This window comes from Dreissena polymorpha, chromosome 10 (assembly GCF_020536995.1).
Source record: "Dreissena polymorpha isolate Duluth1 chromosome 10, UMN_Dpol_1.0, whole genome shotgun sequence".
Taxonomy (NCBI): Eukaryota; Metazoa; Mollusca; class Bivalvia; order Myida; family Dreissenidae; genus Dreissena; species Dreissena polymorpha.
This window is the reverse complement of record NC_068364.1, coordinates 85,084,502-85,097,394: the sequence shown is the minus strand read 5'-3', so window position 1 is coordinate 85,097,394 and position 12,893 is coordinate 85,084,502. Positions and strand designations below refer to the sequence as shown.

Here is a 12,893-nt window from a genome sequence, read left to right as displayed (position 1 = left end):
CTGTCTGCTACAGTGTACCAGTGGTTAAGTATTAACAGGCAGTGGTTATCGTTACTAGCTATAGTTGTCGTCCCTAGCGTAGTTAAAGCATACTGATTTTCAAAACTGCCTCTCTACTTTAGCGTGAGCTAACGCTCACACTAAAAAAACAAATGACACATAACCACGTTGTGTGTTAAGATGTACGCAGAGATCTTATTCGCGAATTGGCAAAGTGACAATTAAAACAATATCAAAGATTCATACAGAATGTTTTCTTTTTATTGAAACGAGTAAAATTACGCTACTGTCTAAAAATGTTACCAAAATACGTGTTCGTATATTGATAATGAACAATCTACAGCTTTGAATCGGTTATTTAGTATAAACGTGTATCGTCACAGCGTTAAAACCACCTTCCTTTTTCATGTAGTTTATGGCGAGTTAGCTTTTGCGTCAGGAGGTCCCGGGTTCGAACCAAAAACAAGGCACATAAGGTTAATTTTACGTTCTTGTTGCTTTAATGTAATAAATAATTTTGTAACATTATCCATTTAATGACATTTTTCAGACATAGGAAAATCTGTGACAAAATCTTCTAAACGTTTATACAATATGAACATGCTTTTAAGCAATCACCTTATTTTGTTAGTGTCTATGTCTTTTGGAGATCATTTGATGCATACATATCGATATGCAGACGAACCTTGAAATGAACGTTATCGCTATTGAAGGATGCTGAGAATGCTCTCAGGATGATGAGGTGGCCAACATAGCAAGATAACCATTGTTTAACCCATTTATGCCTAGTGGACTCTCCATCCTTCTAAATTGGATCAATTTATTTCCAAAATTAGGGATGTCTAGTATATTTATTTCTATATTTAGAATATTTCTTACAGAAATTCCTTTAAGCAAACAGCGCAGACCCTGATGAGGCGACGCATGATGCGGCGTCTCATCTGGGTTTACGCTGTTTGCCAATGCCTTTTTTTCTAGACGCTAGGCATAAATGGGTTAAGAAGTTATGTCGACTGATGCACGCTATATTTGTCTGAGGATAACCATGTTTGTGTTATAATGGATTATTTACTATGTATTATTTCATCCATTATAATTCAGTAAAATTTTCACTCGTTCAGGTGTAAAAAAAATCTGAAAAAGTATTGCGCGACTTTTTGAAATTGTATGGTACGATCGCTCATTACCGATCAATACACAATTATCGGGCGTTCATATGGGCGACTTGTAACAATCTCAGTGTAATCCCCTGTGTTTTAATTTCTACGCAACAGAACTCCATGGCGTTGTTCATTGATCTATAAATTACGATACATCGGAAATTAGTTATTTAAATAAGAATAAGCGCAAACAAGTTAATAGAAATATTTAAAGGAGGAATTGCATTTCGTTTCAGAATTTCATAAAAAAATCCACATTGAGTTCTTCTTAAAAGAGAAAAATGGATCATAGGTACGGTAAAGTAAAAGAACACATGAATGAGCCGTGCTCTGCGAAAAAGGGGGTTAAATGCATGTGCGTAAAGTGTAGTCCCAGATTAGCCCGTGCAGTCGGAACACGCTTATCAGGGACGACACTTTCCGCTTTTATTGTATTTTTCGTTTAAAGATAGTCTATTCTTAGCAAAAATCCAATGTAGACCGAAAGTGTTGTCCCTGATTAGCCTGTTCGGTATACACAGGCTTATCCGGGACGATTTTAAACGCACGTGCATTACACCCTCTTATCACAACGCGCGGCTCATAAAGTTATGTACGCTATCTTCACTTACTAACTCATTGCAGAAACCATTTCGTTTAACAGTGTCATCTGACAAGATGTTTGAAAGATACAGATATATTGTCATTTCATTCAATTTTGTAAAGTTTGCAATGGTTGAACGTAAAATGTGAGAGAAATGCTTAGAAGTTAAAACCGTTGCACACTTAACTATTTCTTTGTAAAGCTTAAGTAAAAAAAATAAATCTGATGCAATTGGGTCATAATTTGATCGCAGCTCTCATGGAATGTGAATTGATTCACAGCGTTAAATGGACTTACTTATCTGCCTTAAATCACGATTCGTTAGCGATGTAACACGATACAATAGCAATTATCAGGTTCAATGGAACTTACAATTTTTTCAATAATCTTGGATCGCCCATTAATCTTCAATTGTAAATTCTGCCACACCATGTAGCGGTAAATATTTAATACTAGTGCGCGGGTTTCAAATTTAGGATGAAAAGCATATGTGTGATCGTATCCACCGTATAATGTCCATAGCGTCTATGTTATTATTACATCGTACATATATATCATCGCTTTTAATTAATCGACTTCACGTAATGTCGTTTTCCATGATAATATTGTTTTCCATATTAGATTTTTTTAATTTAACTTAAATTTAATTTGTATTGAATAACAATAAGGCACTGCAGAGGATGGGGTTATTCTGTTGCTTCATGAGCTAAAACCAACATACATCTAGTGATCTACTCTGGCTTCATGGACTAAACCAACATACATCGACTCTTGGTTCTTAAGATTAAACTAACATACATTTACTCTTGGTTCATGAGATGAAACCAGCATAGAACTACTCTTGGTTTTAAAGATAAAACCAGCATACATCTACTCTTGGTTCCTGGGATAAAACCAACATTGAACTACTCTTGCATCATAAGATAAAGTTTAAGATTTACATAATGTATTATGTACAATGGTGTTTAACATGTTTTTTAATCGCTAGTTGTATGCTTATACAAAGAGGAAATCATAAAGAAGCTCACGTGTTCTACATAAGTAATAACAAACAACACATTGAGACCTACAACACTGCGCCCCTAGTTTAATGGTCAATGTCCTTCTTGGAGATTGTCAAATATGATCATAATGATGCTTGTCCTGACTGAAACTTTACAGTCCTATATAGACTTGGAGACTTTTCTAACGCAACACGTATTCGACTAAATATAGTTCCCTTAATATTATGTTTTGTTAACAATATGACTCAGAATAAGTCAACACATATATAGCACTTCCTGTAAATTTTACAGGAATTGAAAACAACAAATACATCAAAGTTAACAATTTAAAAACATCACTTCAAACGTCAAATTCTCAAAATCGTACAACGTAAAATTATAACAATGTGAAACGTAAAACGCATAAACGTATACGTCTAAATGACTGACCGTCCTGTAACATGACATTGAGCGGTTGCGCTCCTGGATAATGTTTTATGTCCCGGGTAGACTCACATACAGACAATCAGGTAAATATCAGAAAACGTTTTGGATACAAACTCTTGAAACTGAAGCCGGGCGGACGGACGGACGGACAGTGCGACTGCTATATGCCACCCTTCTGGGGAGCATGGAATTATATCGCTCCTATGAATATTCAGAAGCGCAACCGCACAATTGGCGTGTGGCAGGCCGGTTTGTCATTGAGACGTGTACGTTTTTGCGCTTTTATTTTCGCATTGGTATTATTAAACATTTGAACGATTTTGAGAATAGGACTTTTGTAGCGATGTTTTTAATTTGTTAAGTTTGATAATGTGGGCTGGTCAGTTCTAATTTTATTGACAGAAAGTGCTATATATTTGTTTACTTATTTTGAGTCCAAATTTCAACAAAATCAGTTTAAAAATAAGAGAGCTATATTGATTTGAATACGTATGGAGTTAGAAAAGTCTCCAAGCGTTGATGCGATTTAAGGTTATTACAGTGAAATATAACCATGTATTTCGCTTTTACAATCACCCTTATTTTTTCATTCAAAAACATTGTCTAGAGAATTATTTCACAATAAAATGTGGTATGAAATAGTAATTCCATATAAAGGGACTAACACTGAGGGAAATTCAATTGCAATACAGCCATAACCATTACTCCGATAGTTTCGTGGTAACTGCAATTCATACAGATAAAAACTAGTTTTATGGGGCATTTTTTTTCTTTTAAGATATGCTTCGATGCTTCTAACATCGTTACCGGATGGAGTCCTGGAGTAAAAAGCCTCCCGCCTAGACCACTCGACCATCCACGCTCATGTTTTGAGCGGATGTATTTTATAGCTATATAAGCAATCCTCGTAGTTTCCCAAAATGTCGTTTCGCGTCGTTACAACGCTTTATCTGTTGGACGGCCCCTTTAATATTTAAACCATTAACTTTTGAACGAGTTGATAACCTAAAACCAATTGGCTTAAATTGGTATACTTCATCGCGTTTTGTGCACCAACAATTCTACGTGAAATGTATTAAACCATAAATGTTATTTGTCAATTTTCATTTGCTTGCTGTTGATTATTAATTCAATAATTGCCTTTTAGTTTTATATCGATGTTTAAACATGCACTGCATAATTTAATATCATTATTAGATTGTAACGTTTTGTTGTTTTTAGAAACTTAAGATTTGACCTGTTTCGCATTATACTCATCCACGCATTCTCAGAATTACATCTATATGATGTTGAAATGCACATAACTCTGTCCATCCTCGGGCTTTAAGACAAAGGATCTCTCAATAATTAATCACAACCAAGTCGAGGAATTTTCTTGAGAATCAACAGGCCATATTAGAGAAGCAAACATATGAGTTAAATCAAATTACTTCTTAAATGGGCTTTTCACAGATTATGGCATGTATTGAAGTTTGTCTTTACATTGATAAATGTAATAATTGGATCTAAAAAGCTTCAGTAAAAAAAGCATACAACTAAAGACAGACAAAAAGTAACCCTCAACAGGGCTCGAACCACTGACCCCTGGAGCCCTGCAGTAAAAGACTATAGCTTAGACCACTCGACCATCCGTGCTCATACAATGAATAATGTATTTTATACTTTATATAAGCAATCCTTGTAGTTTCACAAAATATAACGACAAGAACAAAACTGTCCAAATTATGCAATCGTTTGGCGAAGCAACGCTTTATATTTTCCTGTTTTTAAATCGTCAAAAGATGCATAGAATGGATATTTTAGACCATAGCAAATGTTCAGTATTACTGTTTCCTCACACATGTCATAACTACAACGAAAATTTGCGAATCTGAAATTTTTTTTTTTAATTTTGTCAAATTACCAAAACTTGAAAAGGCCCCTTTAAAATTCTAAATTGTAGCATGTACTTAGGACTTTTTTCATGTATGAGACAATTTTAAACTATATGGACATCATTGAAAATACTGTTTGGCTGCAACACATATTTAATTATCTTGTAACGTAATGTACATATAATATATATAATAATAGAATTTATCTCATAGAACCTTCGGGTAGGGTATACATATAATATATATAATAATAGAAAAAATTCATTTGAAAGAGTGAGTTGTGTAACGTCATAGAACTTTCGGGTAGGGTATACATATAATATATATAATAATAGAATTTATCTCATTATACATTATTGTGTTGCTATTGTCGTGTTATTGTTGTATAAACAAACTAATTTAGGAAATAGAACCTTCGGGTAGGGTGTAATGAAATTTGAAAATTGATTATGTAGATGTGTAATGTAATGGGTTATAATGAATATATTACTTTATGAAAAGTCAATAGAAATATTTCAGCGAGATGTAACTAACAGAAAACATAAGAATCGTGACTCGCAAAATGCATATAAACAATTAGTAAATACATTAAAGGGGCCTTTTCACAGATTTTGGCATTTTTTAACTTATTCATTAAATGCTTTATATCGATAAATGTAAACACTGGATTGTAAAAGCTCCAGTAAAAAATCAAGAATAAAATTAAAAAAAGGAAAAGAACATTGCCCGGACCAGGTTTCGAACCAGTGACCCCTGGAGTGCTGCCAGAGTCCTGAAGTAAAAACGCTTTAGCCTACTGAGCTATTCCGCCGAGTGCACATGTTGAACGTATTTTATACCTTATATAAGCAATCTTCGTAGTTTCACAAAATTTAACGACAAAAACAGAACTCTCCAAATTATTCAATCGTTTCGCGTTGCAACGCTTTAAAATTTTTAGGTTTTAAAATCGTCAAAAGATGCATATAATGGCTCTATTAGACCATGGTAAATGTTCAGTATTACTGTTTCCTCACAAATATCATAACTAAAACGAAAATTTGCGAATCTGAAACAACTTTTTTCAATTTTGTCAATTTACCAAAGCGTGAAAAGATCCCTTTAAGCGGGGAGGACCAGAAAACATAAGATTCGTGACTCGTAAAATGCATATAAACAATTAGTAAATACATTAAGCGGGGAGGACTGACATTCCGATACGTGTTCCAGGTGTGAATACACCTGTGAACACAAATTGGCTTGTCAAATAACATAGGGGCCCGCGAGTACAGGCGGTGTAAAATCTGTAGGGATCATACATCATCTGTCTATATACGTCAAGATACACACGTTGACGTCCATTACTTGTTGACAGGCGTGGGTCACGAATTAAGCGAATACACAACGGGATCAGTATAAATAACCCTCAAAATAGGCAGACGAGACCTCGCTTTCTCTTAGGAATTATTCACGTTATGTTAGTTACTTTGACTTTGAAATTATTATAGTACAATTTTGGTGTTAGGGAATAGAGTAAAATAAAAGAAATATTTTAGACATCAGAGACTTGTTTTATCTTCACTAAAGTACATCCGATTACGTGACAATCTAATTCAATGGTAAGGATCTAAGTAAGGGATAAACGGCTATATATTTCGTACATGCAGTCAATTAACCAAGCAACTTTAAATTTCTTGCTATAAAATGTCATCATTTGGAGACGGAGTGCAATCTTGTACGCTTGTTCGATATATTTTATTGTGAATGATTTAAAGAATTTCAAGATACAACTTTTAATACGATCTAAAGAACTGTTGGCACCAAAACAACTGACGTTGTGCAATTTCAGTGCGTGTAAACGCTATCAATAACATAAGTCAATCTATTTTATAAGCTAGCCAGGGTGCAGATTTGTATATCTTTTATAATCAGTCGATATATTGGGCGTTTGTAAAGTGTTAAACAGTTTGATGGCGATAACTTTGTTCAGATTTGGCACAACTTCTGATTACGTGGTATAAGCTATTTTATCGTCCATCACGATCTCTGAATCTGTCATCCCATATTGTGAGAATATCGTTCGGCGATACCCGGATCTATTTACGGAAGATAACGAACACCAAGTTAATTGTTCAGCATCAAGCCTCTTTTGATAAGAAGTTTTCGGGTATCGTCGTAAATTTCCGATTGAGTCGACAATCAATTAAATCAGCCAACCGAATTTTGATTATTCAGCTGTAAGCAAAAACGAAAAAGAATAGTCTTTTTGCCCGAAAGGGATATTCAATTAAAATGAACCAATATCTACAATGGTGTACTAAACAGTTAAACATAGACTTGTTTATAAACATAACATGCGGACAATAAGAACGCCAGTGCAGATTTTATCTTGTATACTATTAATAATTATCAAAATGAATTTTCCGCTTTAGTAACATAATACGCCCTAAAGTAATTGGTATTTTTGTTGCAAGACGTTCTAACAGTACACGACATATATGACCCGCGTTCTGAGAAAACTGGGCTTAACGCATGTGCGTAAATTGTCGTCCCAGTTTAGCCTGTGCAGTCCACACAGGCTAATCAGGGACGACACTTTCCGCTTTTATGACATTTTTCGTTTAAATGAAGTCTCTTCTTAGCAAAAATCCAATTTAGGCGGAAAGTGTCGTCCCTGATTAGCCTGTGTGGACTGCACAGGCTAATCTGGGACGACACTTTACGCACATGCATTATGCTCAGTTTTCTCAGAACACGACACATACATACTGCTACACGATAACGATGTAAAAAACAGTGCACAAAATATGACGGAAACAACTTGGATCATCTCCATGTCATTCCTCTTAGCCGTATTAGCTCTTAATCGAAATTTCAATGAACTTCTTAACTTCTCAAAATCCACGAGGTCGCCACAGATTCTTTGTAGATATGTTGATGATTGATTTGTTTCAAGTGGTTATATGTCTCGAAACGTATCCACATCCGCGTATACTTGAACAGTTTAACAAACTAAACTTCTTATTTTCAAACAAAACAGTATTTGGAAGTTTTTAAACTTACTTTTTCAATTAATATAAAGCAATTTTCACTGCCACTTTCTGTTATTCTCCGTAATAAAATCTCAAATAAAATTATATTTAATTGAAACGTTAAGCATTCTTATTTTCTTATTAATTTATGTTCAAATATTATTATACAAAGTATAGGACAATAGAATAACAAAACTAGTTTTAAGTGTGTTTATTGATTGTTAGAAAATTACTTATAGTTTCCGCAAACAGCTTCGTGCTTGTTTCTTTGATACCATATGCGACAAAAGAAAGTTACCTGAAGTTCTGCTTCGGAGTTCTGGTTTCGGAAGTGGCTCATGTTGGAATGTGGGGATTCCAAATTGCTAGATTTAAAATCCTTTAAAAGCGTTTGTTGCCGTTTGGACGTGTCATTCAAGTTCTTCAACTCGATGACATAGATTTGACTATTTTCACTTTTAGCTGTTTTTTATTATATTGATATTGAAATATACTCTCTTCCGATATCTGAGAATGTTCAAATGCAACATCTGTTTTAAAATGTGTTATATATTACTTAAATGATTGTATCTAGATGGAACCAAATAAAACACATGCTATTGTAATTAACACTTCACCAACAATTATATCCAATTCGCTACGCTGAAGTTCCGTTTACTAACATCAAAGGCATATGTTAATTTATCATTTTCATCTTCTGTCAATCAATCAAAGTCAAGTTAACTTAAAAACCAATCGCCATCCGTAAAATCATATTAAGTTAGGATAAAACTAATTAATTTTGAATCCACGTTATATCACACCTTTTGCTATTATACCTTAACGTGACTACTTGCCCGTAAAATTTAAACCGCCTATTAAGTTATTGTTTGGCATCGGCCAAAATATTGAACGTGTTAAACCTCTACGTCAAATCCATACCAAGGACAAACCGAATAACCGACCGATAAAACATCGTGTTCTTCAAATCATGGCCTCGCATTTAAAAGTTGTTAGTCAATCTACTTTTATCCATTATATTAAATGTTTACAATTGGTCGGTGAAATAATATTTTGGAAGTAATTTTCGATATTTGACCAACCTAAGTAAACTTTGAGTGACGTAATATATGTTTAACCCGTAAGGCATACATTTATGTAGATCCGGATCATGTATGGTTTAAATAACATCTGATTAAATTGAAATTTCAAACTGTTTTTGTATTTTCTAATTGGCATCGTACGTACATACAAATAAACCAGCAACAGAAAAATACCACTTATTAAAAGCACAATGGACACTTACGCCAGGACACATATTGTAATTAATCTGTCGGACACGGAGGAATGCAGTATGTATACATGAGCCCAGTTTGATTCGCAATACGTCTTGAGTAAACCTTCAAGGGGTTTAAAAAGTTAATTAATCGGGTTTATGTTAGAGATATATTGCTTTGATAGGGTAATACAATTGTAAAACACCGTTCAGTGTAAGACCGTACCAAGTTATTCCATAAGACAATCTGTATTAATCCGTTTTCATGAAGCATGAGCACATAAGAAAACAGAAGCATAGCACGTATAAAACTGCTGTTGTTGCTGCTACTACTGCTACTTCTGTCGATACTGTTATTGCTGTTATTACCCGCGATTTTATTGCTACATCTACTGATCAGCAGGCTTAGAATCTCACAGATGGCGACGGGGTTTCACCCTAGTTATTTCAATAGTGCTTGTATAGAGAACATTCTTATTTACAAATCTAGGGACAACCACAATACAGTGCTCGACGTCAATGGTGTTCCACTGAATCGTTGCCACCAAATATTTGAAAGGACTACTTACTTTCGTTTACTGCTTACTGTCAAATTCAGGACTTTTCATTACACTGTCAGGGACATTTGAATTGTACGGCATGAAAAATTAAAACGATATTTGATTTTTCTCATAAATGCACAATCGCAAAAACAAATTATTATTTTTGAACCAAATTTTGCTAATATTGACGATAAAAAACGTTAAAGAACTTTATAAAAACAAACGTTCGCCATTTGTTATTTTTACACCGTTTTCAATTGTTACGAACTGAAAGGTTGAAACAAAATATGCAAATTTTCCCAACATCCTCCGACCAGTAGTCGGATAGACTTATGACCTAAATGTGAACAGCACATCACAGGGGGCAAACACTAAATAATTGTGCGGTAGCGATTCAGCTTTTTTGTATCTATTTATCGATGATATCTATTTAAGAAAAAAGATACGCCGTTTAAACATTTTAACACTGAGCGCTTGATTAGAAAAGAAATAAACCTTAAAATGACCGAACATCTGCCGTAAATCAAATATAGTATGCGATGTAACACGACACCAAAGCAATTAACAGGTTCATTTGAACTTACTGATTTGTCAATAATTGCAGATTGCTATTTAATAAAATTATTCTGTTACTCAATATCACGGACAATAAATAGTACAGGGATTTTAATTTTTAGGATGATTATATGTGATCCTATTCGCCGTCATAAGCATTCAAAAAGCATATTGCATTTTTATTAATTGGCCACCATAGTAAAGATCGGATTATCGCAAATATAATTCAACATTTGTGCCATTTTGTTGGAAACGAGTTTATCATAGCATTAACCAGATATGTGCTTAATGATAATATATTGGATAACAATATAAACAATCACAAAAATGTGGTTAAACTTTTAAAATTAATTTACAACGTCTTTTTCTTCCTCAGAAAATAACATATTTACGGCTTTTGAACACACAAGTTTTAATTACCAGTTAAAAGCCCACATATATTGGACAGCAAAAACAATTAACATATCCGTTAGAAAGAATGTTCGATCTCTAACTTCGTTCTTTAACATGCAACATTAATTTAGCCCATTTATGCCTAGCGTCTAGAAAAAAGCCTTGGCAAACAGCGTAGACCCAGATGAGACGCCGCATGATGCGGCGTCTCCTCAGGGACAGCGCTGTTTGCTTAAAGGAATTTCTGTAAGAAATATTCTGTATATAGAAATAAACATACCAGACATCACTAATTTTGAAAATAAATTGATCCAATTTAGAAAGATGGGAGAGTCCACTAGGCAAAAATGGGTTAACATGCAACATTTACATTACTTGATGCACAGGAACCCTATGTGAAGATACGCATGAACTGTGTCCCTTGCACTAAGGCCAAGGTAAGACTTTGTCAAAGGCAAAATATAGCCACTTTTAAGGGACCATCAACCGCGATTGACGAGAACAGAAACGTTCTAAAATACCGTTTTTTTTACAATTATTAGTTTATATTGATTAAAATATCACGACTGGTATATTACATTACTTGAAAAAAGTTCAGATTTTTAGTATATTCGGTAATACAATTTCGCGATGTGAAATCGAAAGTACATCACAAAAATAGGTGACATAACGATATACACAGCATAAATAACGCAAGTAGATTGATCATTCACTATATAAAATATATACATATACTACGCATGCACAATTTGCATTTCTTGGTTTACCACGTGACGATGATGATCAATCTACTTGCTTTATTTATAGTTAATTGTTAGTTACCTGGTACACATACCCAGTTTTTTTTCTACCGAATATATTGAATATTGATCACTTAACAAACAACTTTTTCAAGTAATGTAATATTCCATTCGTGATATTCTAATCAATATAAACTAATAATTGTACAAAAATACGGTATTTTAGAACTTTTCGTTTTTCGCCAATCGCGGTTGACGGTCCCTTTAAAGCTTGTCCCGACAGTAACCTTTATCATTTATCAATCAATTTCAAAATAAATTGCCAAACATGATCATTATGTTAATACGGTATATTGCTTGCAATACAAGATGCTGTCAGATATGGCATCGCGTCCGGACTATAAATTCACCATTTACAATGCAATTATGAAACTTGGCAAAACGGTTTGTCACACGGAAAGTGAGTCCATGCCTAAAAGGTATTAGAATACAAAGCCCAAAATATGCGCCTTATAAGGCTTGTTGTTGAGTTTTTCATATGCAAATAGTACAAACCAAACGTATTTTGACATGTTTGCGACATTTTCGATTAAGTTTGACTACATCAAAATGAGCCCAAAATGACTTTTGTATGGATATTTTAGTGCATGTATATTATTTCGAAATGAAATGAAATAGCATATAAAATAAGTGGTTATATATCTGCTGCTTTTTTATCACACTGATGCAAAGACTAACCATGAAGTGGATTCAACACTATTTAATATTTACATAAATAAATTTTCAACATGAAATGCGTGTCAAGTGCATGTTAACATTTGATGCCGCATAATTCTTAGACTGAAAACATGAGCCGTGCTCTGTACAAAGGGGTCTTAATGCATGTGCGTAAAGTATGTCCCAGATTAGCCAGTGCAGTCCGCTCAGGCTAATCAGGGACGACACTTTCCGCCTTAATTGGAGCTTTGCTAAGAAGAGACTTTCTGTAAACGAAAAATACGATAAAAGCGGAAAGTGTCGTCCAAGATTAGCCTGTGCGGACTGCATAGGTTAATCTGGGACGACACTTTACGCACATGCATTAAACCCCCTTTTCACAGAGCACGGCTCATAAACATACAATCTTAAATACCGTTGGCAACAAGACAACTGACTGCTCAATACCAGTGCAAGTAAAAGCTATCTGTAATCAATTAACTATGATAGCCAGGGTGCAGACTCGTCATTCTTCTAAAATCACTCGATAATCTGGGCTTTTGTGAAGCGTTAAATAATTTGATGGCGATAACTTTGTTCGGTTTGGCACAGTTCCTGATTACGTGGTATAAACTACTTTATCTCACATCACAA

The 12,893-nt window shown here is 34.3% G+C and overlaps 6 protein-coding genes across 13 annotated transcripts in view; 3 read left to right on the top strand and 3 right to left on the bottom strand.

Moving 5' to 3' along the window:
- The window catches only part of LOC127847411 (uncharacterized), a 334,665-nt gene that overhangs the window by 38,086 nt on the left and 283,686 nt on the right, over positions 1-12,893 (bottom strand). The window contains exon 1 of one of the 2 annotated variants that reach the window (XM_052379298.1): positions 8,357-8,452. The exons of the other annotated variant lie outside the window; for it this stretch is intronic. Coding sequence (XP_052235258.1) covers positions 8,357-8,398 — 42 coding nt within the window. The 5' untranslated portion in view covers positions 8,399-8,452. Of the gene's footprint in view, positions 1-8,356; positions 8,453-12,893 lie in introns of those variants that run through there. 2 annotated transcript variants of the gene reach the window in all.
- The window catches only part of LOC127847412 (uncharacterized), a 292,485-nt gene that overhangs the window by 17,109 nt on the left and 262,483 nt on the right, over positions 1-12,893 (bottom strand). The gene's annotated exons all lie outside the window — the stretch shown is intronic.
- The window catches only part of LOC127847426 (14-3-3 protein homolog 2-like), a 278,492-nt gene that overhangs the window by 44,403 nt on the left and 221,196 nt on the right, over positions 1-12,893 (top strand). The window lies entirely within an intron of this gene.
- LOC127847419 (GDP-fucose transporter 1-like) overlaps positions 1-12,893 on the bottom strand; it is a 291,500-nt gene that overhangs the window by 63,557 nt on the left and 215,050 nt on the right. The window lies entirely within an intron of this gene.
- The window catches only part of LOC127847414 (dnaJ homolog subfamily C member 11-like), a 313,717-nt gene that overhangs the window by 103,270 nt on the left and 197,554 nt on the right, over positions 1-12,893 (top strand). The gene's annotated exons all lie outside the window — the stretch shown is intronic.
- Positions 1-12,893, top strand: part of LOC127847416 (uncharacterized protein DDB_G0271670-like) — a 56,736-nt gene that overhangs the window by 32,727 nt on the left and 11,116 nt on the right. The gene's annotated exons all lie outside the window — the stretch shown is intronic.